Source organism: Hemicordylus capensis, chromosome 1, assembly GCF_027244095.1.
Source record: "Hemicordylus capensis ecotype Gifberg chromosome 1, rHemCap1.1.pri, whole genome shotgun sequence".
Taxonomy (NCBI): domain Eukaryota; kingdom Metazoa; phylum Chordata; class Lepidosauria; order Squamata; family Cordylidae; genus Hemicordylus; species Hemicordylus capensis.
The window spans coordinates 83,974,846-84,000,406 of record NC_069657.1 but is presented as its reverse complement, the minus strand read 5'-3'; the positions used below and the strand labels follow the sequence as shown (position 1 = coordinate 84,000,406).

At 44.6% G+C, this 25,561-nt stretch overlaps 1 protein-coding gene across 6 annotated transcripts in view; it reads right to left on the bottom strand.

Annotated features, from left to right (window-relative positions):
• Positions 1–19,249, bottom strand: part of CKAP5 (cytoskeleton associated protein 5) — a 155,547-nt gene extending 136,298 nt beyond the window's left edge. The window contains exons 1-4 of one of the 6 annotated variants that reach the window (XM_053275304.1): positions 18,957–19,208; positions 7,379–7,480; positions 5,291–5,380; positions 1,882–1,971 (exon numbers count right to left, since the gene is read on the bottom strand). In XM_053275304.1, the coding sequence (XP_053131279.1) occupies positions 1,882–1,938 (57 nt within the window). In that variant the 5' untranslated portion in view covers positions 1,939–1,971; positions 5,291–5,380; positions 7,379–7,480; positions 18,957–19,208. Of the gene's footprint in view, positions 1–1,881; positions 1,972–5,290; positions 5,381–7,378; positions 7,481–15,382; positions 15,608–18,956 lie in introns of those variants that run through there. The other 5 variants (XM_053275295.1, XM_053275325.1, XM_053275287.1 and 2 more) reach the window with 5 other exon arrangements.
• Positions 19,250–25,561: the final 6,312 nt, after the last annotated feature.

Sequence of the window (25,561 nt, the reverse complement as noted above, 5' to 3'; positions counted from 1 at the left end):
AAGGCGGCACTTGCTGTTTGTTGTGGTTTTTTCCTACTACTACTACTATTATTATTATTATTATTATTATATTTATATCCCGCTCTTCCTCCAAGGAGCCCAGAGTGGTGTACTACATACTTGAGTTTCTCTTTCACAACAACCCTGTGAAGTAGGTTAGGCTGAGAGAGAAGTGACTGGCCCAGAGTCACCCACTCATGCAAAAGTCACATTGTAAACAGAGCCATAAAAATTGACTGCACTTTCTTAGCCTGAAGGAGATAGGATGTGGTCTTGAGTCCTACAAAGCCCAGCATGACTTTGGGGTCAGTTCCCCTCTACTCCTAAAGGAGCAACAGAACTACTCACATCATTCTTAGCTTCTTAGTCGGGTGGGGGGGATTTCACATGATAACCAAATGTGTGGAAAACTACAGAACAGGAAGCATCCACTACAAGTCAGCAATAAACAGTCTTGCTAACCCAATGTGTGGACTTCTGGTGAGGGTGGAGATAACTGAAAGTGTTCATCTTAAGAGTGACTAGAAAGTTTATCTAGGAATATATGTAAGATACAAGACTCACTTGTGCATAATCACTTCATAAGGACTTTTACATAACCTATTAATAGTTATGTCTGTCAAGAAGACTAGAACATAAGATTGAGAACAATGGGTTTTTAACTTCTGATTTATTTATTTATTTATTGGCAGGATTAGCAGAGCAAAATATTATTGTGCTCATCTGGATAGACTTTCAACTGATCTACAGTGGCAGTTCTTATGCTGTATATTAACAGGATGCTCTTCTTGATGACGGGACAACTTTAAGAAAGTGATCTTTTGAGGGATTACTACCTTCACTAAATCCTTACTGCCATTTCTCCAATAAATTGTTTGAGTCACAGTAAGTAAAAAGCTCCATGTGAATATAAACTCCACAGAATATGGATATTAACACCACAAAAATCACCTTTCTCACAGATACAACCTAGTTTATATTATACTTCAGTTTTTACTGCTAACTTTCTGCCGTCCATTTTTCCAGCATGAGAAAGAGAGATGCTGGAAAAATGTAGGTAACCAAAAATGTAGGTTCCTGATTTTATGTATTTGATAACATTTTAGATTTTGTTTCCGTTTTTGTTTTTTCTCTTTACTGTGTATATTCTGTGTCTATTGATGTTTGATCTAAGATCATAAATAAACAACTAACAAACATTTACCAAGCAGTAGCTTACAGTGTACACTGTAACTAGTGGCAAACTGGTCTTCTGTAACATCTTGCCACATAATGGGGAGAATTTTACTATTACCCCGTTTCCCAAAATTTCCAATTAGATGAAGTAGTATTTTAAATTGTTGTAATGTGTTAATTTTTTCATTTTTGTCTTAACTAATGTTTTACTTTGTTTTTATTCTGTTGTAAACCGCCCAGAGACGTAAGTTTTGGGCGGTATAAAAATGCTTTAATTAATTAATTAAGTTCTTACAGATGGTCTGGTTATCAAGTGGTTCTATGAACACTCATGGCTAGGATCACGTGAAGCTATACCTCAGTAAAAGGCCATCTGTAATTGGGGCGGGGGGGGTGAAGAAAGGGATGACAGAGTCACTATCTCCTATATATCTTTTTGCTTGTATTTCCATGAACCTACCAAGAATAACTTGTCTCATTCTGTTTTAGTTTGTTCAAAGTTCAGATCATTCATATAATTAAGATCTTCAAGAAGTCCACCTCTTCCTCCCAAATTTTAGGTGTGTTAAAATAAACCTAATGCAACCTGGGGTTTGACCACATCCTTCAAGAAGGTAACTGTAAAGACTGCATACTCTTTCATTACGGACAACATATGGTTACACAGAAAGGGCAAAGGAAATTCCAGGGAGAAGGTGATCTTACCTTGTGTTCACATTTCTGATCAATGGGCAATTTCATCCATTCACTATCATCCCCCATGATGCTTCAGTTTCTTACAAGTCACAGTAATTCCTGGGAAAGAGAAAAAGTTAGATTCATTTTCTAGAACACTAATAATAAGTTGACAAAAGTGAACATTTAGATAATTAAAGGGTCCGACTGAGGTTTTGTAGCATTTTAAAAGAACGCAGCGGACAATTTTAAACATGGTTTGGCATATTCCATAAAACTAGCTGGGTGACTCTGGGCCAGTCACTTCTCTCTCAGCCTAACCTACTTCACAGGGTTGTTGTGAAAGAGAAACTCAAGTATGTAGTGCACCGCTCTGGGCTCCTTGGAGGAAGAGCGGGATATAAATGTAAAAATAATAAAATAATAATAATATTCCATATATCAGGACTTGGCATATCCCAGTCCAAATTCCACATTCAAGTTTTGAAAATGTGAATATATTCAGATTGGGGGTGGATTAGGAATGCTAATCCTTTTGTAGCATTCTGAATGTTTTGGTAATAAGAACTGAATAAAAGGAATGAGACACAAGTCATAAAGGGCAGGGTTAGCAAAAGCTATGACTACACTGAAAAAGCACATCAACAAACCTGCAATGTCATATCAACAGGCAGAGTCACCATGCTGCATGACAATGTCGTGTGATTGGGAGCTAAAGCAGGGCTAAGGGATACAAACTTTGCTTTAGCCCTTGACAAATCCTCTCCTTTAATTCAAAGGATATCAAATATACCTTGCCATTCATGAGATTCAAGTTATTTAAATGTTACTATCACTAATTTGCCACTGGCATCCTTGGAAGAAATGTCAGAACAGCTTAAATTAATTTGAGAATAATTTCACAACTGCTATGCAAATTTGCCTACTTCATTAATGGCTTATGCTCCCCAAACCAATGTCTCATATTAAAGAAATCTTCAAATGGTCAAGAAACCATGAGAAGAATCTGGTTTCTGCCATGATATAATGTGACACTAACATTAGCATCAAGTTTACTATCATATTGTAAGAGTATGAATCAAACTGTACACTTGTACAATTTGTTTATTTATTTAAAATATTTATCCCCCACCCCTCCAGTGCACTACTGCTTGGACGGCTCACAATAATAAGACAGATACAATAAAAGTAATAAAGTTAACTTTTTAAAAAATTTAAAAGTCAGATTAGAAACCACAATCATTATTAGGTTCAAATTAAGAATGAAAATTATAAAACCTAAAGAACCTACCAGATGTAACAAAATAATAATTGAGCATTAAAAGGCCTCCTTTAAAAGGTGTGTTTTAAGATGCTTTTTTAAAACACAGAGGGAGGGAGCATGGTGAAGCTCTTCAGGGAGTGCATTCCAAAGCCGAGGGGCCACAACCCAAAAGGCCCTGTACTCTAGTCCCCGCCAATTAAATAAATAAATAAATAAGATCTCTGTTAGTGGCGGGGTCATGAGCAGGGCCTGAAATTATGAATGGAGGGCCCTGGCAGATTCATATGGGTGAATGTGGTCTGACAGGTACTCCGGCCCCAAGCTGTGTAGTGCTTTAAAGGTCAATACCAGCACGTTTAATCTAGCCCGGAAGCGGATGGGTAGCCAATGAAACTGACACAGGATGGGTGTAATACTCGTGAAGTGACTTGAACCCACAAGCATCCTTGCAACAGCATTCTGAACCAGCTAAAGCTTCCGAACAGTTTTCAAGGGCAGCCCCACGTAGAGCACATTTCAGTAATCCAATCTGGATGTTACCAATGCACGAGTGACTGAGGTCAGGTCAGACTTCTCCAAGTAGGGTTGCAGCGGGCGTACCAGCCGTAGTTGGTAAAAGGCGCTTCTGCACACCACCACCGCCGCCTGTGCCTCCAAGGACAGTGTTGGGTCCAGAAGCACCCCCAAGCTGCGGACTATGTCTTTCAGAGGGAGCATGACCCCTTCCAAGACCAGATTTACCTCATTACTCGGATGATCAGTTCTACCAACCCAGAGAACTTTGGTCTTAACTGGATTGAGTTTCAGCTTGTTTGCCCGCATCCAGTCTAGAACAAGCCCCAGTTGAGAGCATCCACTGCCTCCCTGGTGTCTGCTGACTTAAAAGATAGGTAGAGCTGGGTGTCATCAGCATATTGATGGCACCACAGCCCACACCTACGGATGAACTCTTCCAGGGACTTCATGTAAATGTTAAACAGCATGGGGGACAGAATAGATCCTTGTGGCACTCCACAGGCCAAAGGCCAAGGAGTGGAGCAGGCATCCCCCAGCACCACCTTCTGAGTACGACCCCCTAGATAGGAACGGAGCCACCGTATAACCATGCCCCTAAGTTCCAACCCAGAGAGATGTCCCAGAAGGCTACCATGTTTAATGGTATCAAATGCAGCTGAGAGATCCAGGAAGATCAACAGAGTCACACTCCTCCTGTCTATCTCCCGGCGTAGGTCATCCTCCAGGGCGACCAAGGCAGTTTCAATCCCATATCCAGGTCGGAAGCCAGAATGGAAAGGATCTAAGTAATCAGATTCATCCAGGGCTGCCTGGAGTTGAGATGCCACAGTGCTCTCCAACATCTTGCCCAAGAAGGGGAGGTTTGAAACTGGTCGAAAGTTATTTAAGTCATCTGGGTCCAATGAGAGCTTTTTAAGGAGAGGCCTAATGACTGCCTCCTTCAGGCAAGGGGGAACCACCCCCTGCTCTAAAGAGGCATTCACCACCCCCGCCACCCACAGACACAGTCCCTCCATACAAGCCTTCACCAACCATGAAGGGCAAGGGTCAAGGACACATGTGGTAGGTCTCAACCTTCCAAGCAGCCTGTTCACCTCCTCAGGCAACACAGTCTGAAAACCATCCAATATAACAAGACCAGACAGTGTGTCGGCAACATCTAGTTCCGGTGCTGCAAAAATCTTGGCATCCAAGTCAGAACGGATATGAGCGATTTTATCTGCAAAATGTAAAGCAAATCAATCACAGTGGGCTGCTGAGTTTTCTGCTTGATGGTCTTTGGGGTGCTCACCTAGGAGGCCCCGAACCACTCAAAAAAGCTCTGCTGGATGACACTGAGCTGATGCGATGGTGGCGGGAATGTAGGATTTCTTCACCGCCATAACCGCAATAGAGTAGGCCCTAATATTGGTATCACATTCTGTGAAATACATCCCTAACTGGTGAGCAGCATGAAAAATAATTTGACATTTTACTCTTCACCCTATCATGTATACAAAGTACAATTTTAAAACCCTATGGCTTATGGCGAGTGTTCATGTGCTTACAGTTTTCAACTCATGCTCAAAGAAGTGTGGAAGTGACAAGGTTGTGGTCACTTCCATACCATAGGAGCAGTAAAGCACTCTTAAGTTATGTCAGCTTTACAAATGTACCCACATTTTGTCTTGGTCTTTCTGTTCAACACTGGGTGGAGTGGAAGAAATTCAGTGGGCGGCATCCACACCAACCAGTCATCACCAAGCACCACTGAAATCAACGAAACAAGTTAACCATGACTATGTTGCTTCATTGAGTTCAACAATCCTAAGTCACAACTGATTAGTCTGGCTGTTGACCATCAGGTGCAGTTTCCCCAGTAGACTCACTAGAGATCTGCCTAATGCACCTCTATATGGCACAGGGCTTTCTCGAAATGCCACCTACTGTAGTGGCTAGTATTAAAATTTGACCTCTATAATTTGACAGCATTTTAGAACATTTAAGCAACTCACCCATACTACCTTGTTAAACATCCACAGGATTGTGTTCTGAAACTCAAGTTTAGCACAAGTTTGTCATAATTAAACAGCTACTTTCAAAAGTGGGCTAATTATATTCATCCACTAGAAAATGGAGACTAATCCTTTAGTATCATGATTATATCACCCACTTATTCTCTATCCAATTCTTATTTCTGTTCATTGACTGCCCCCTTCCCTTCTTCTGTTCCCTCCTCTCTTAATTCAAGTTTTTTCTTGAAACCTGCTGTTGGCCCATCCCTTTACTGCCCATGATATTATTATAACAAAGTTCAATAATATGTACATGAAACAATCCCATATTCTTTGCCTGTTTTCTCTTGCCTCCCTTCTTCTGTTGTCTCCTGTGTCTCTTAAGTGTTGGCTATCTTGGGACAGGAAACTCCCTTATTCTGTGTAGACTACCACATACAGTACACATGGCACAATTTAAACAACCACCCACCATGAGCCATATTTAAACACTGGTTTTCTTTGGAGCCCAAGAGACCAACGTCAGCTGGAGCTGCACACTTACTATGCTTAAATATCCATAATACCATAATGTACTGGTCAAGTTTATCTTTACCAAGGAAACATAAACCTCAGATTGTATTGAGGTAATGTCCCCATACAATATATAAAGAGAACATAATGAAAGAACAAACTATGCCCTAATGTATTATGCAATTTGACATTTCTATTTTGCAGGTACTAAGATGGCAGAAAGATCAAAACATAGCAGCAATATTTTGTATTAAAGAAAGAATGAATCATCTAGATTTGATCTTTTGAGCAGCCTCTTGTTTACTTTTGTATTTTACCAAAGTATTTCAAGAGTCTTATCACACATATATGCATATGATGCAGACACACCCACATCAATATCAACCATGACTGATGTAAAAGAAAGAGAAAATATATAGGGGGGGGGAGGAATCAAATGTAGCTTGCAATAAGTTCTTTTTGTTTGCTTATCATTATCAACAAACAGTTTAATATCTATTCCAGCCCCTTTCAAAACTAGTGTAGTCAAATCTTGGACCTTTTTTTAAGAATAAAAAATGTTGTGAATACACTGCAACTTTCATTTTCAGGCAAGACTCCAGACTCACAACTTTCAGTTGGCTCCTTCATTTTTTATGATATTTATGTTAGAAAACACTTGCTCACAAAAGCATCTGAACCAAAAATTGAGAGAAGCCCAAATGCATATTTCTTCAGTTGACTGTATATGTCTGGCAGAAAGTTCTAAGCACCAAATATAATTTTTGTTCTTTACTGAGATTCTCCATTTCAGACCATTTGTGTGAAGCATCAGGAAACATTTAAGTTTTTTTAATTTACTGTAACTCATATTAAGAAAGAGCCATATACATGTACTCAGAGAGCTACAGATTGCATCTCTGAACTAGACTCTCCACCAGTCCACTCAAATGTTTTTAAGATATTCTAAAACACACCACTCTGTACAATTATTCCAAGATAATGAATTTACACCACAGTGATACTATTTTAATATACTCAAAAAACTTCTCAGAGTCAATACATTTTTCACAGGGAAGTGGGTAAAACTTGGTGTTTGGGAGGCACTGCTGGACAGCTGGAGACCCGCAGGGCATAGTACAGTATTCCCTCTCCCTGATTTCCAATGTTTTTAATCCCTTTTAAAGCATGTTTTGCCCAGGAGAAACCTAATCTTTCAATCTCCATAGACTTAATGCCTTGTTGTCAGCAGTTTTGTTACCTGTGGAAATTGGCGGGAACGGAACCTCCACAGACCTTTACAGTCCCAATTCAAGCAGGTCAAGATGTTGTTTATAAAGGACAGGTTTGATATAGAATAGATCTAATAAAACCAGAGAAAGGGAGCCAGTTATTCAGTTACTTATTTATAATCCAGATAACTCACATTCTCCTGACCACCAATCCATCTAGCGCAATATAGGCAGTAAGGGGCTGGATGAGGGATAACAAATTGAGGCTGAATCCAAGCAAGACGAAGGTGCTAATTGTGGGGGCTCAGAATCTGAGGAGTGAGTCAGATCTTCCTGTGCTGGATGGGGTTACACTCCCCCAGAAGGAGCAGGTGCACAGCTTGGGAGTACTCTTGGACCCAGGCCTGCCTCTGGTATCTCAGGTGGAGGCTATGGCCAAGAGTGCTTTCTACCAACTCTGGCTGATTCTACAGCTGCGCCCATTCCTTGAAGAGGATGACCTCAAAGAAGTAGTGCATCAGCTGGTAACCTCCCAGCTTGACTACTGCATTGTGTTCTACGTGGGGCTGCCTTTGTACGTAGTTTGGAAACTTCAGTTAATTCAAAATATGGCAGCCAGGTTGGTCTCTGGGGCAACCCAGAGAAACCATATGCCTGTCTTGAAACACTGGCTGCCAATATGTTTCCGGGCAAAATACAAAGTGTTGGTTATTACCTTTAAAGCCCTGAACGGCTTAGGTCTGCATCCAAGTTATCTTAGAAAGCTCCTTCTTCTGCATGATCTCCACTGCACATCATCTGAGGAGGTCCGTCTCCAGTTACCACTGGTTTGTTTGGTGGCGACACAGAGGCGGGCCTTCTCTGTAGCTGCTCCTGGGCTACGGAATGCACTCCTGGCAGAAATCCGTAATTTGAGTTCATTACTGTCTTTCAGGAGAACCCTTAAAACCTATCTGTTTGACCTGGCCCTCCAGGGTTATTAAACTATTGTAAACTGTTTCAAATGGTTTTAAATGGTTGCCCTGGTTTTCCAGGGTTTTTAGCTGTTTGAATGTTTAATTGGTTTCATTCTGGTTTTGTAGTTTTGATTTTAATTGTTAAATGGTTTTAATTGTTTTTATCCTGTTGTAAACCACCCTGAGCCATTTTAGAAGGGCAGTATATCAATCGGCTAAATAAATAAATAAGACAGGTGTATTTCCCAGCCTTAGAGGCTTCAGGAATGCATTCACTGCCTTGCCAATTTTCATAATGTGAACTCGTGATGGCTTACAATAATCACAATCACAACAATATAATAAATCAGCAACAATGCAGCAATAAACACAATCATAGAAGACAGTCACAGAAACCAGTTATTACAAAGGCAGTAGGAAACCAATGATAAAACCTCAGGGAAGGCCTGCTTAAACAAAAAGACAACTTCAGCTTCTGATTAAAACTTAGAGAGGGAACTATCAAGAGACCAATGGCAGGAAGTTCCAGAGAGCAGGGCCACCACAGAGATGTCCAAGACCAAACCTGGGACCTTGTGTATGCAAAGCATGTGCTCTACCACTCAGCTATCGCCCCTCGCCTAATATTCTGTTCAATTTTAAATGTATATGTTTGCATGGTTACAGCAACCAGCTAGTATGCACTTTAATTTAGTAAGTACCCAAATAATAAATGGAAAATATTGATTTAAGTGGCCAATTTAAAATTGGTCTTTTTTCGTGGTGCTCTAAATGGCTGATTTGCTTTTGCCTTGATTTAAATTAATCCACCCTGCCTGAGGCAGAGTCATAGGAGGTGTTACGTGAACTCTTAATTAGTTGTTTGCATGTATTGCAGAAGCTGTTGTGGCCTTAAGAGAAACAGCTTTGAAACTGCTTTTGTCTGTATTTTGAGGTTGGTGTAAGACTGCTCATGGTTATTCAGAGAGTCAAAAGAAAGAATATATACACACTTTACCAATGCTTAGAAACCATCTATTTCACATGCTTAGGCTGAGCCCTGGCAGTAACACACATCCTGGCTGAAGTTCTAGCAAACAAAGTAAAAGGAGAGAAGGGTGAGAAGAAGATATGGCTGTGCACTGGCCAAACCCAGCACAATTGTGTTATATACAAGTATCAGCTTGGACTATATATTTCCCCTAGCTGACCAAGACACAAATAGGAATCAGGAATGAAAAACCCCTACCCAGCTGTTTACATTATTTTTATAAGTGTTATTTTCTGCTCCTTTGAAGTTAGACCAAGGTGAATAAACAATATATCCTGAAATATTTTCTGCTGTTGGATTTTTAACCTGTATTTTCAGAAGTCTGAGATGAGAGAATTTGTTTAACGTTCACACATGTATCTTATGTGGCCACTAAAAATTGCTGTAGCCTAGCAATTTGCAGAACTTTTCTGTCTACCAAACAACACAAATGTGCCAGTAACCTAAATCAGACCATTTACTTGCAGACAAAATGCTCAGAAGCATTTTAAAAGCAAGGGCCAGTAGGTATTGTCCATAAAAGGATGGGAGCAATGAAGTAAAAGGCCAGTAGGACTAGAAGAGATCCCATTGATCATATTGGCTTTTTCCTATCATTCACAATAGATACGGGGGGGGGAGAGAGATCCAAAAGGTAGCCAGTTATTTTCAAACCAGACTAAACATGGAAGATACATCCCAACATCATGTTCAATTAAGCTTAAATAAGAAAAACATCTTCCAAAGAAAATAATGAGCTTAACAAAAGGGCCCCACACACTTCTGTCCAAGCTAATGCAGTTTTTGTGCCTAGTTTATAAGAATAGGACAAGCTGGGAAAGTAAGCTGTCAACCATTTATAATAAAATTACTGGATGCATGCAACTAAAGACACTTTAGGTCAACATTAGCTTACCTGCTATTAATTACAAACATTAATGTGGGCACCAACCCACGATTTCAGCAGCAGCTCCTACATCTTATACTTCCTAAATAGGCTCCATAATGATTTATGACAATGGATACAACAATTCAGAATTATCTGAAATAGCTATAAGAATTCTTTTTTTCTACATTCTGTAGAGAGGGCTGGAATGTTGTGTATGCTATCAGCAAGAAGCAGAGACACCTGTATGAGGAAGAGCAAAAAACCCAGAACATTCAAGCCAGAACGTTCTACATTACATATCCCAGGCGCCTGGGAGCCATGGTGCCTAGAAATTTAACTGTGGCTCATAGACTAGACTATTCAGAGGCAATTATTTAATAAAATATTTATTTTCCCCAGGCAGCCCTGCATCTGTTTTAAGTATACTACTTGTAAAGAGGATCAAGAAAAGCTCATTTATCCTCTCCCCACATGTTCATCACTAAATCCTATAATTTTGTCAAGGGACCACTGTCTGGCTCATACATTTTTGGACTGGCTCCTAGATCCCAAGAAAGCCAGCATACTGCAATGGTTAGAGTGTTGGACTAGGGCTGGGAAGACCTAGGCCAGGTTTAAATCCCCATTCAACCATGAAACTCACTGTGTGACTCTGGGCCTATCTCTCCGTCTAACCGACCTCACATGGTTGTTGTGAGGATAAGAATAACCATGTACACCGCTCTGAGCTTCTCAGATGAAGAGTGGGATATAAGAGAGTGTGTGTGTGTGTGTGTGTGTGTGTGTGTGTGTGTGTGTGTATATATATACTAGTATTTTTTAGCCCGTTACAATAACGGGCGCTAGCCTTCCCTTCCCTCCCCCCCTCCCCCCCCCCTTGCCTCTTTCCTCTCCCTTGCCCCTTCTAATTTTTTTTTCCCCCATCCAGTTTCCCTCTGGGCTCCGGGCCCGCCGCCACCATTCTCCCTCCCGCCCCCGCCTGCCTCCATGCCCGCCTGCCTCCATGCCGCGGCAAGGACCCCGGGGCCGGGCGCCGCCGTCTTTGGAGTTTTTGGCCAGCGCGGGCCCTTCGCTTTCGGCCTCCGTGCCACCGCCGGTCTCCCCGCCCGGGCCAGGGCTGCCCGCTACCGCCGGCCTCCACTCCGGCCCCCCACCGGCCCAGTCTCTGTCTCTTTTGGCCGTGGCGGCGGCTCTGCCGCTGCCTCGGCCAATTTTCTCCGCCGCACCTTCCCGGCTTCTTCTGGGCGGCCGCTTGGCCGCCCAACATGGCCGCCAGGTGCCGGCGGTTGTGTCTCTCTGCCCTCCCTGCTTCGCGCATGCCCAGAGCGACCATCGGAGGCACGAACACACGCCTTGGTGTCCGTCCACGGACGGACACCAAGGCTTTTATTAGAGAGGATATATATATATATATATATATGCTTGATCTACTGAAGGAGGAAAAAAAAATCAACATTGCCAACTAAACTGGTGAGAGGGCAAGAAAAGTCTTTGAAATTAGGATCTGGATCACAAGTGAACAGTTTCTGAGGAAATCACAAGTATTCAAACCAATATAAAAGCTGACATTTTTCATCATACACCATTCCTAACAAAACAGTCTTATGACTTTTTATTATTTCTAAATTGATTTTTAAAAGCACTATTTAAATAATTCATGTATTGGTTTGTTTATGCACCATTTTTTAAGATTATGAGTATATGTTAAGAGCTGGTTTTGCAATGGGGGGGCCTACTTTCACTGTCAGTTACTACAGAAGAAATTACAATATAAAATTTCTTAATAGTCAGCCTCTAAATAGCACAAAACCAATGTAGCCAACCATGTGAGCTGTATTAAAACTTCTTTTATTATCAATAGACCAAACACATTGAAATGCACTAAGCTAGGAGAGGACAAGTTCAAAGAAAAGGACAAGTTGTTCTCTCAGTGTCAGTTAGAAGTTCAAGAATACTGCTGCTGTGTTACAAAATACATCTTTTCAAACAGGCACATAAATACAGAACCTTTTGTTTCATTGGTTCTTAATTTACAAAACCAATTTTCAGGCTACTGCCTACTTCAGTAACTACACAAGTTATGCTGGGCAATTCCCCTCATACAGGCAATTAAAACCATAATAAAAAATGCTTACCAGATCCCTAGGAACTTTATAAAACAAAGGCAGTGAGAATATCTGCCATCTATAAGAATTCAAAGCTTCACAAATGAGCCAGCAAAAGTGCCTTACAAACAGGAATGGCTGTTGTCATTAACCAGGCAGTTGGCATAAAAAGAGATGCATGTATTTTATTTTAAAGAGGCAACACTACTCATTAATGCAAGTTTCAAAATAGGAGTAGGACAGTTGCTTCACATGGCAAAGTTGAAAAGCTAATAATATCTTCCAAAGTCTATACCACCAAATGTAACATCATAAATATGATTTGGTATGAAGCACTGCAGTAGATACCACACGTAAATTGAAGAGTTTTTATTCTGTCTTGTATTCCAACAGTATATATGGCAAATCAAGAATGCTCCTCCACTTTTTCAGATACTGGTGAAAGCCTGGCAGATAGCTTTCAAGGGTCACAGCAGGCAATGTATAATTTATACAGCAGCATCAATATACACAGTAGCTTACAGAGTTTCATTAAAAACTGGTCCCTGACCACAAAGAGTTTACAATCTCAAACAGATAGTGGCTCAATTCAGATGTCACAAAATTTAATCTCCCAATCGCACTTTGCAATCTCACTTCCAAACATGCTTTGAAAGCAATTCCTGATTAATGCTAACCACAGTTTACCTGCTTAGAACACCATGGCAAATTATGGAAGGAAAGGGAAGATCTATGTACAATAGGTGAGGAAGTGTGTAGCATGTGGATTTCAAGAAATCTTACCTGAAAGAACAGGGAAGACCGAGGAAAGGGAAGCAGAGACAAAGAAAGCAAGAAATCAACATGTACGATTGCCATTACATGTACTTAATTGACGGCTACTTTTGAACTGGTATTTGAATTACTGTCCTTGTGAGAGGTCCAGGCCAAGAGATTAAAAAGGTAGAAGCTCACCGATAGGAAAGGATGGAAAGGGATTAGGCGATGGGCAGGAGCCCAGGTGTACATCTAAGCAAGAGCGAAGATAGGAAAGAACTGGGGAAGCGCACCTGGGCATGCTAGGAGGAAGGGGATGGACTTCAGCTACCTGAAAACACCCGAGATTTCCTGTCTATCGGGAGCAAGGAGTGGAAGATAACCCTTTGTGAGCCATGACCTCCTACTTTGAGGAAGAAAACCCAAACACACAACTACCAGGAACTTGAATTTTATATTTATACACACTCTGGGTATATTAAGCTTTTGTCTTGACAACCCAGAGAAAACATTATGGATTTGAACCTCAGGTTTGTACAAACCTGAGGTTCAAATCCATAATGTTTCTCACCTGGGCTCCTGCCCATTGCCTAATCCCTCCTCTACCACCATGTTTCTCAGCAGTCTCTCTCTCTCTCTACTGATCTCCTAGAGCAAGCCATAACATAAGGCTTGTACTGTCTACCTATCATATGATTAAGCCATCTTTTAAAAATTATGTTATAATTTTATAACATAACATTTTTTTATTTAAAAAATTATAAAAGGTTTATAATTCTAGAACTATATAGCATGTGTGTTAAGGTGTACAGTGTGATCCAACGCATAATTTACTCAGAAGTGCCTGGCTGCAATCCAATGCACATTTACTGAGCTGCACAGAACTCAGTAAGACTTATTCCTGAATCAACATGCTTAGGATCAGGCTGTGTTTATTCACACAGGCACAATCCAGCACATTCATATCTCACTTATTTCAGTAAAAGTTGTAAGCACATACTTGTTCCTACTGAAATCAGGGCATTTCTATTCACGTTACATGCCCTTTAAAAGAAATGTTATTCAGGACTGTCTCCCCGGAAACTTGTAATTCCAAAAATCTTGACTTATCAACACAATGTTAAATAATGACATCCCAGGGAAGAAGATGAAAAGCATCAAGAACAAACTTTCCTATGACTTTCAGAAGCAAACCAGTCTGTTTACAGACAGGAGTGCAAATGAAGGTAACCCTTCTCTGATAGGTTCACTTGCCTCTGCCAGTTTATGTAGCAGCAAATCTCCCATTTAATAAGAGCCCATATACCCTTTTCCCAGTTGCTTAGTCTTCCTATTATTATTATTTTTTAATCACATCTTACAAACTAAAGCTGTTCATCATGATTAAATTTAAGTTACAGCTTAACACCCAGGTCTCATCCAGCAGCAAGTTTGGCATTAAGGCCTCAAATGCCCCAGAGGTGGGCTACAGTAGAATGAAAATCTGCTCACTTAGTTTCTAAAATGTAATGCAGTGCTAAGTCCTGGACCTGCTGCTTTCCACACTCTTTACATGAATGATTAAAAGGATGACTACTGGAAGAAACTCGAGTCAAGAACCAATATTTTGTTTATGAAACTCTGTTAAGCACCAGGGATATGGATGGCACTCTTTGATAAATAAATCCAGGGTGCAAACACAGACCATGAGGCCTAAAGAGCAAGTGACTATCAACACCGTGAGCATCCCAGCATAAAAGAGAACCTCCGCTCAGGTGCTCAAATACTAAGTGGCGAGAACGGCTAAGGGGCGGGGTTTAAAGCGAGCGAGTCCTTCGCGCATCCCACCCAAGTGTCTTCCAAGACGATACAGGAGACTCGCAACAGATGCTCTGAATCCTTCACCCCCAAACGAGTCCTTTCTCCCAAATCATACTGCTCGCCTCTACCTCCCAGGTTGTTCTCGCACAGGCAGCGCCCCTGGACCGGACCATCACAATACTCCTCTTCCCCTGCGCCCAGATCCCAAGGGGACACCCCGCGCCCCCTGGCCAGAGTCTACGTTTCCAGCTGGGCCACATTACCCAGCTTGCTGCGGCTCGGATATAAGCGACCCCGCTAGCCCCAGCAGAGCAGGCGGCGACTGCCACTCGGATCACGAGCCGCTGCTAGGAACAGCTTGGCAATTCCACTCCAAGGCGGCCAGATGCAGCAAAGCAGCAGGCCGCTCCCCCGGCATTGTTTATGCCAACCGCCCAGCCCAGCTGGCCCCAACCCTCGAGCTCTAGGCCTCGCCGCCGCCCTGCCCCCGAAGCCGGCGCTTGACAACGACGCCTTACCCAGGTCAGAGTAGGCCGGACTCTTCTTTACACAGCGACAGCGGCCCGGCTTAGCGGCGACAGGAGAGCTGCATCAGACCGGCAAGGAAAGAGGCACCTCCTCCAAGGGCGGGGCGCGGCGCAGTCGGCGACAGCAACCCCCGCCTCCCACCGCACCTGAGAGAAGGGCCTGCCCCGGGCCATGTGACAAACAAAGGCAGGGATGCCTGCCCTGGAGCCGAGCCGCACGTACTCCGCCTCTTTGCTCCCCCAAGCAGAGAACCGGGGCGCTGGTACGGGGCCCTCCCACTTTTCGGCAGAGCGCGCGCGAGTGGGCGTGCAGTCGAGGGCCTGGCGCGTCGGAAACCACCCTCTCCCGACCCTGAATTGTCCACCCGCTCCCGCGGCCGATTTTCCAAGCAGTTGCTGCCCTCTGGCAAACAGGCTTCGAGACTCGCAGATCGGCTTGCCAAGTCACGAGTAACAGGCAGAGCGACTTCGGCTCCTAAAAATGCAAATATTTCGCAGCTGATCTCTCAAGTCTCACAGCCAGTCTTGCAGGGCGAGTGGCTCGACTATATGTGCCATGCCTTCCACTTTGTTTATGCACAACGCCACAGTAAAAGGCATTGGAGAGGTCTGGATCCCATTGACCAAGTTGTCTCATTCAGTTCGTTGGTGCTTAATCCTGACTTCTTGCTCCTTGTAGATAAAGCAATCCAAAAATTGATTCTATAGTCAAAGTTTATAGCGATCGGAAATAAGTCGATCAAGTATTTTCTAAAAGTGTTCTGATGAGATACTGCTTTTTTGTCAGCACTAGTTGCCCCACCAAGCCAAAGACCTTTTAACAATGCAGAATATATTCTGTCCAATGAAGCTCCCTTCCAGTAACTGACAACTTAAATATATCCCAAGGACAACAGCAAGATGAAGCTGCTATTAGTTATGAACCAAGAATTAATACTGCAGCAATCAAAGTAACATACATACCACCATTTCAGAGTAGACACAAATGACTGGTAGATGAGCCAATTAAGCTCCACCCTTTAAAGCCCAAAAGCTTAAGATATCCTACAATAGCAACACCCCAAATAGATTTTTCTGCCCAGTTCAAGATAAAAATATAGGGACGACCACTATTTCTAATGATTTTCTATATTTCCTGAAAGTCACTGAAGTTATGTGTAACTGCACTTTAAAAAAATAATGTATTGGTTAGAAAAGTTAAACCAATGTCAATTGAAGGCAGAAATAGAATGACTATGCAGTGCTGCATATAGCAAAGACCCCATTTGTTTTCATTCACTTTGTTGGATTTCTCTGGATGAACTACTTTCACCTTAGTAGTATTAGAAAAGGTCTTTGCAGGACACTAGTTGTAGAATCCCTCCCCCTCACATAAAAAATATTAATGTCAAAAAACCCTCTCTGTGTTTGTACACACATAGCCTTAGTCATTAACATGTTAACTTGTGGGGGTAGGGGAGCCTCTACATCAAGTATTCCCAAATTGTGCATCCCAGAGTTATTACAGGGCTTTTCTCGAGATACCTTGTAGTTCCCTAAAGATGAGCCTCTATTTTGTCCCTTGCTTAACTGTTGAGGTGAAACAACTGCTTTTATGGTTACACGCACACACAAAGAAGGTCCTATCCCTTCCACAGATTTTTGTAAGTTGATTTGTTTCACCATCATCAACTAATTAAGCACATTTTCACATTGATGCTGAAAATTTTGGCTTGAGTGTTGGTTATTACCTCTTACTCCAAATCACAAACATAACAAAATAGGTTTTTGCTGCAGCCACACACACCCCCTTGGAGGTACTTGCAATTATCTGAGGTCTTGGGAGGGGCACACTATCCATGAAAGTTTGGGAACCACTTGTCTACATAACTAAACATCCTTCTAAGTCATTATCACTACTATAAACCATGATTATCACTATCAGCAAAAAAATCTAACTTTGAAAGCCACTATATTCTTTTTAACCAGGAACAAAGAAGAAATACACTTCCTTTGACATGTAGAAGAACAAGCAACCACAAAGATGAAGCTTAACTTGCAACAGAATTAACTGGAGAGTAACCTAATTTCAGTTTGGTGCAGAAGAATATCGCAGCCTATATTCACCAAGTGCTTTGCTTCATACAGTATCAAAACTTCTTCACTGTATTTTCAACCTGTCATTCAAGTAAAACCAGATTCTGATTACATATTTTCAGACAGTAATTGGTAGCCTACTTGTGAGCTTCAGAAGTCTAACACAATATCTGCATCCAGAGATGTAAAGCAAATGCCTTGGAGTCCAGAACTACACATGATTTCAATTATTCCAAAATGATGGGTGACAAAGCCATCAGTAGGTTACAAGAACCCAGTGGAAATATCAGCAGGATACACAGAAGTGGATGTTAAAGAGAATGCAGCAGATGCATCTACAATAGCAATATTTAGTTAAATATCTATCTATATATTTAAGTTGTAGCATATTTTATAGTGTTAAGATGCAAGAGTGTTATGCAATAATGGACCCATTATGTGCTGTGAACTTTTCAAGTTCTGGAATAAAGGGCACTTAGCAACTGTAATGAAGCTTTCAGAGCAGCTTTCAGATCAAGGAAGCAGCCTAAGCAAACGTAAGACATCTCAGTAGCTTCCTGGCTAGTGAAGCATTGCCAGTCTTGCCGATAATTAAAAAAATACTTCAATTTCAAGGTGCCAGTATCAAATATTTCAACACTCAGGCGCACAGGTACCGATCTAGCATTTTTTCAGTCCTCCTTGGCAAGCCGCAGCTTCCCACATTTAAAAACACCCATCCCTTTGAAGCTTCCCAATTAAGACAAGCAAAGTGCACTTTCTTCCGGCTGAAGTTATTTTAAAAACTGCCCCCTTGCAGGCGACAGTAGCGTTTATCAGCGGAAGCAATTGGCTCATTCGGGAAGTACTGCTAGGCACTTCCAACATCCAAAACCTCGACCAAAGGACTTCTCGTATGTTAAATGTCGGTTTTAATTCTGGGAGGAAGATTCCAGGGGCATCCGATTGGCCACAGGAGACACGCAACTGGTCTTTGATCTCAACCAGCATGGATCTTTTTAGAAGGCTCATCCTGGGTCTCTGCTTACCTACAGATGCTCATGCAAAACTGCGCAGCGCGCATTAGAGAGGGCTCCAACGCCTAGCAATTCGCCACCCCGCCCCCAGCCAGTCCGACATGATTGTATCGATGGAGAGCTGCCCTTAATACCGACCATTCCAAAAGAAGCAGCTAATTACAAAGGGCTTGGACTGAAGGCCCAGAAGGACAACTACTCCTCCCAATCAAACCATGTGATGTAGGCCCACGGGGGGTGGTGGTGTCTCCTTTTAGGTCAAGAGCAGGCTTATACTTCAACAGGGGGGAAGCCCATCATGAGGAACCGCATCAGGAAACCAGGATGAACGAATTGCCGAGGCGGACCCCCACCATTTCCTAAGCGAGAAATAACGGTCTCTCCCCACACCGAATATCACCCTTCTCGCCAAAATCTTCACATCCCGGCTCTACCACCCACCCTTTAGTGGGGGGAAGGGAACAAACACCTACCTAGGCCAGGTCTGGCCGAGTGGTAAATCCTGGGCCGCTCCTCAGCACGGTTTGAAATCACCAACGCAGGCCGCACTTCCCAATATCCTGGGCTCCCATTGGCTATCGCTAAACCCGCCCCTTCCCCGATATGGTGTGCTATTGGGCAGTTTGAATCCGGCTGCCGCCGCTGTAGGGCGAGACGGGGGCGGTGCCCTTCAGTGACAAGCTCGTTAGGAGCTACTGTTGTCCCTCGTCGGTTTGGGGGCACGGGGTGAGCGCGGCCGCTCTAAGCAGGTTCCACAAAGCCGACAGGCGCCTTTCCTGGAAGTTCTCTCGCCCAAACGCTTCTATTTCGAGTCCCATAAAGCGGTCGCGTCTAAGGAGACAGGCAGGGCGCGCCCTCGCAGTGTCTGATTTCTAGAACAGGTGCTGGAGAGAGCCTTTCGCCCAGCCAAAGCGAGGGTTGTCGTGTAATGCCGTGTCTGTTCCCCACCCACCCGTTTTGTGTTCCTTCTCTGGGCTGGGCTTTCCCCCCCCACCCCTTTCTTTCCCCGTCTGTGTAACAGGCAGAAATCCAATAGACGTCGTTTCTCCTCGCATGGATATGCAGTCCGAGGGAAAGCATTGCCTCTTGTCTCTCCGTCACGCGCATGCAGCTGTTCAAAGGCGCAGGAGGAGCTCGGCAAGGGGTGGGGGAATGAGGAGCAGTAGTTAGTTATCACCTCCCCGAGGAGGAGGGCAAAGCCCGTCGTCTCCCCCCGCCCCACGCCCGCTTCCTGCCTCGCAGGGTGTGGGTGGGGAATGGGGAAGACAACGATCCAAGCGGAGCAGCCGACCGAAGCGAAGCGCCCGCCTCTTAACTTTCTCCACTGCTGACAGGTGGCCGTAACACGCTCCGCTGGTCCAAGCCGGAGGACTCCCAAGTTGAGAGGTTTGCCCTCCTCCGTCCAAGCTGCGCGTTGCAGATGATTAAGTGCCGTCAAGTCGGTGTCCCAACTCTTAGCGACCACATAGATCGATTCTCTCCAGGGTGTTCTGTCTTCGGCGTGGCCTTTAAGGTCTCTCAGTGGTGCATTCATTGCTGTCCTAATCGAGTCCATCCACCTTGCTGCCGGTCGTCCTCTTCTCTTTCCTTCCCCTTTCCCCTGCATTATGGACTTCTCGAGGGTGCAGGATCTTCACATAATGTGTCCCGAGCATGATAGTTTGAGCCTGGTCACTTGTGCCTGGAGTGAAAATTCTTGATTAATTTGTTCTAGGATCCATTTGTTTGTTTGTTTTCCTGGCTGTCCGTGGTATCCTCAAAAGTCTTCTCCAGCACCAAAGCAGACTATACCTGCTGTGGAAACAACCCTGCCTCCTGCCCAAAGTAGGCAAGCAGTGGCAGTTCCAACTAGCATCCCTGTCCACACCCACTGTTGCCCTGCCTGTTCTCCTCCCCTCTCCCTCCAGGCAGCAGGATCATCCACAGCCTGTTTGGAGGAATGAGCAGCAGCTTCCCAGAGCAACAAGCTACTCCACGTTCTCGCCCACTCTTTCCTGGGCAACACAGGTGGAAAGCATTGCCCTCTTGTGCATAACCCCAACAGGCCCATTGCCCAGAGGTGACCACTTCTCCTCCCCAACTCGTTTTCTTACCTTTCTAGACAGCAAGAGACCACTATTCCTGCTTACTCTCTGGTGTACTCAGCCTTCCTGCTGCCGTGGCTGCTCAGTGGTCCACAAACAAGCAGGAGCAGGTAATGGAGGTAGCTGCAATTAACAGCAGCCTCTGCTGCTGGTCTTTCAACGGGTGGGATGGCAGGGCAGAGTGAGTGTAAGCCAGGCATGCACAACTCAAATGTCCTGGTGGGCCAGAACCAACCATGACTTGGTGTGCAGGGGTCAAGGTCAATTTTCAGCACATTAACTATTACACTAAAAATAATTATTAACAATTAATGAAAGTGAGGGGACAGTGGATTGGAGTCTGGGAAAGGCAAAGTGAAAGCGGGACAAGGGATGATGTCAGTGGGCTTCAGCCCAGGAGTGAGATTAGCAGGGCAGGTGAGGAACATCTGGTCTCAAGCAGACAAATAAATTGAGATGCTGCTGTTGCTGTTGCTTGTCACAGGACAAGCCAAGAGCTCTTCATGGCTTCTGCTGTTGCTGCAGGATTTCCCTTCTTCTGGGCCAGCAAAAATGTCCCTTTGGGCCAGATCTGGCCCTAGACCTTATGTTGTGCAGACCTGGTGTAAGCTCATTCCTCAGGACAAGTGAGTAGGCGCAGTAGCTACCGCTCCTTACAGCCTAGCTCTCTCGCTTCCCCAGCAGGCAGCTGAGCAGTAGGGATGTGCATGAACCGGGTCCGAAGGCCATGCAAGAGGCCTGCAAACCAGTTCGTGCTGGTTCGCAGTTCGATGCCGGTGGGGGGTCGCCCTTTAAGGGCGAGGGGGTTGTACTTAACCCTCCCGCCGCTTTTTCCCCGCCGATGCTTTGTTTTTAAAAAATGTTTTCAGGGCAGCAGCGTTCCTTCCTGCCGCCCCTGCCCCCGTTGTTGCCCAGAAATACAAGACATATGGGCTGCGTATGTGTCTACCGCTGTGCTTGCGCACCCACCACATATTGCGTGCACACATAATGAATGCAACATGTGCACATCACACACACAGCGTGCACATGCAGTGTGTGGTGCACGCATGCTTGGCAGCATGTATTTCTGGGCAACAATGGGGGCAGGGAGGAACGCTGCCGCCTCAAAAACCTTTTTAAAAACTGGAGCGCCGGCAGGGAGAAAGCAGCAGGAGGGGTAAGTGCAACCCCCGCGCCCTTAAAGGGAGACCCCCTCCGGCATCAAACTGCACCTCCGCTGTTCCATGCACATCACTACTGAGCAGCAGAGGTGGCTACAAAGAGCAGTTGCTGCTGCCTCCACTTTCTGGGCAGCGCGGAAGTTGTGAGTGAGTTGAGGTGGAGGCAGCTGTTGTCTCCTTCTCTCCCTCTTGTTATAGCCCGGGTCATATTCATCTTGGACCAGAACTTAGAGCCCAGCGGGCCAGACTAAGTCCTGCATCTTTGCCAGAAACTCCATTAAGAGATTCCTTGCTACAAGGAATCTCAGAACTCTGAGTGACCTAAAGGATCAGGCCAAATTGCTTGTGCTTTGTTCTCTGGTTATTGCCTTGGGGAAGACAGGAAATCCTGCATTTCCAATGGAATAATATTTACAATGCTTATGTAACCCACAATGTTTGCCTTAATCAGTTGCATTGATTGCTGGCCTCACATATATCCAATTGCTGCTACTTTTGAATGTTTTAGAAAAGTACACTAGATAGATTTACACAAAAAGTTATTTAATTGCTGTCAAACACATATAGTTTAGCCTCTTCCTTCTCAAACACCTTTGACTTCTAACTGCTCTTTGGCGCAAAGGCACCAGGAGTCTGCTGACGAGAGGAACTGCCCATCTACAAGGATCAGAAAAGCAGATTGTTTTAAAAACACAATGTCCTGATAATATTGACTGACACTACACAGGAGGTAGCCCTCATCTCCAGTCTTTCTCTAGCAAACAAACAACTGTCATGTGTTTGCACACCACCTAGAGATTTGCTGCCTAGAGATTTACATATCAGGCGGTATAATAATATGATAAATAAATAATAAATAAATAAATGTGAGAGAACTTTTATGGTGCAAGTCATTTATACTTTTGAGATTCATGGTGAATGTTTGCTATCTTGAAAGAACCTGATGCTGAGATCAAATGATCTAACAACTAAAATAATCCAGCTCTCCGTACGGGGCTTCAGCAATCTTTTGCCTAACATGTAAACCTTTGCTCGTGTGTGTGTTTCTAAAGAGCTTGCTGGGGAGCATAGCAGAGGCTCTTTCCTGACAGACAAGAGACTGTCCAGTGATCCCTGCCATGAGGTGGGGAATCAGGGACTATCTCTGTCTGGGACCAGCACCATGCCTGCCTGAAACCTGCCTTGCAATGCTCACCAGCCTTGTACCCACAGGTGGATTAATGCATATGCAATATAGATACTTGCCTATGGCAGCAAATTTTGAGGGGCGGCAAATTTTGGGAGGGGTGTGCAAGTAAAGGGCTTGGGTCGGAAGAGAGTTAAATCTTTGTTCTCAACCTTTTTATAACCGCATCTGTGCATTGGGATGGTGGAAGGATGGTGGCGGCGCAGTGGGGATGGCAGCAAGAGCTCCTTCCACAGGCCCACCTGCCTCCCAAATTTTATTTATTTTATTTTTATTTATTGTTACATTTATATACCACCTTTCATTAAAACAATCCCAAGGTGGTTTACAGCAGAACTTAAAAACAAGACTGTAAAAAAGACAATTAAAATATTAAGCTAACAACATTTTTAAAATCTGATTAAAAATTTAAAACACAAGCATAAAAACAGTACAAAATACAAACAGCAACAGCAGAGTCAATCATACAAAAGCCTGGGTAAAAAGCTAGTATTTAACATGCTTTCTAAAAGCTGTGATGGAGACAGAGGAGCGAATAGCCACCAGGAGAGCATTCCAGAGACTGGGGGCAGCAACAGAGAAGGCCCCGTCCCGTGTGCATGACAGCCGAGCCTCCCTCATTGTCGGCATCAGGGGGCATGAGGGGGTATGAGGGGGCAGAGCCTCCTCAGATGACCTCGTCAAGTGGGCAGCAACCCTTGGGAGCAGGCAGTCCCTCAGGTATCCCGGGCCCAAACCATTTAGGGCAGCAAACAGAGAAGGGGGCAGCAACAGAGAAGGCCCTGTCCCACGTGCACGACAACCGAGCCTCCCTCATTGTCGGCACCCGGAGCAGAGCCCCCTTAGATGACCTCGTCAAGCGGGCAGCAACCCTTGGAGCAGGCGGTCCCTCAGGTATCCTGGGCCCAAACCATTAAGGGCTTTAAAGGTCAAAACCAGCACCTTGAATTGGACCCAGAAACAAACTGGTAGCCAGTGCAGCTCTTTCAAAATGGGTGTGATGTGCTCCCACCGGGCAGCTCCAGATAAAACCCTAGCTGCCGCATTTTGCACTAGCTGCAGTTTCTGGATATTCTTCAGGGGCAGCCCCACATAGAGCGCGTTACACTAATCCAGCCTTGACTTGACTAAGGCATGGGTAACTGTAGCCAAATCTGCCTTCTCGAGAAAGGGATGCAGCTGGCACACTAGCTGAAGCCGTGCAAAGGAACCTCTGGCCACCACCTCCACCTGAGCTTCCAAAAGCAGAGCCAGGTCCAGTAGTACCCCCAAGCTGTGTACTTGCTCCTTCAAGGGGAGTGCAACCCCATCCAGAACCGGTAAAATCTCCTCATCCCGATTGGCTCTCCTACTGACCAACATTACCTCCATCTTGTCCGGATTCAGTTTCAGTTTATTAGCCCACATCCAACCCATCACAGCGTCTAGCCCCCGATTCAAGACATCCACCGCCTCTCTAGAATCAGGTGACAAGGAGAGATAGAGCTGAGTGTCATCTGCATGTTGCTGACAACTCAGTCCAAGTCCCCGTTTCATGTAGATGTTAAACAGCATGGGGGACAAGACTAAACCCTGCAGGACCCCACAGGCCAATGGCCACGGAGCCGAGCAGCAGTCCCCCAGCACAACCTTCTGGACCCTCCCTTCAAGAAAGGACCGGAACCACTGCAACGCAGTACCTCCGATTCCCATACTCGAGAGGCGGCCCAGAAGGATACCATGGTTGATGGTATCGAACGCCACAGAGAGGTCCAGCAGAACCAACAGGGATGCTCTCCTCCTGTCTAGTTCCCGGCGTAGGTCATCCACTAGAGTGACCAAGGCAGTCTCAGTCCCATATCCGGGGTGGAAGCCAGATTGAAAAGGGTTCAGATAATCCGTATCATCCAAGACCCTCTGCAGCTAGGATGCCACCACATGCTCTATCACCTTGCCCAAAAAGGGCAGGTTAGAGACCGGTCTATAGTTGTCCAGGTTGGAGGAATCAAGGAAGGGTTTTTTTTAACAATGGTCTTACCATCGCCTCCTTAAGGCACGATGGCATCCTGCCCTCCCTTAATGAGGCATGAATAATCACCTCCAACCATCTACCTGTACCATCCCTGGCAGATTTTATTAGCCATGTAGGGCAAGGGTAAAGAGCACACAATGTCGCCCACACACTGCCCAGGATCTTGTCCACATCTCCAGGCTGCACCCAAATGACAGGTCGTGCCATTTTCAGGCCATTTCAGGGCTCTGTGCGCATGTCGAAAATATTTAATCCCCCCACCCCACACACAAGATTCCTGTGTCCCAAGATTCCTGGATTCCCCTTGTAAAGGGAAATCCTTGCCAGATTCTGCTTTACAAGTATAGCCGTCAAGCCCCTCGAGCCAGGGCAGCAAATCTTTGGTTGCCTACAGGTGGCAAAAAGCTTAATCTGCCCCTGCTCATACCCAAGCTTTGTTCATGGAATCAGAAAACTATCTCTGTCTGGGACCAGCACCATGACTGCCTGAAGCCTGCCTTGCGCTCACCAGCCTCATACCCAAGCTTCGTTCAAGTCCATTTGGCCTTGTCTAGATCAGGTAATATGCCTGCCTGAGAAGATTCAGCCTTTGCTCCCCCTCCTCCTCTCTGCTAAACCCTGGCACTCTGCCATC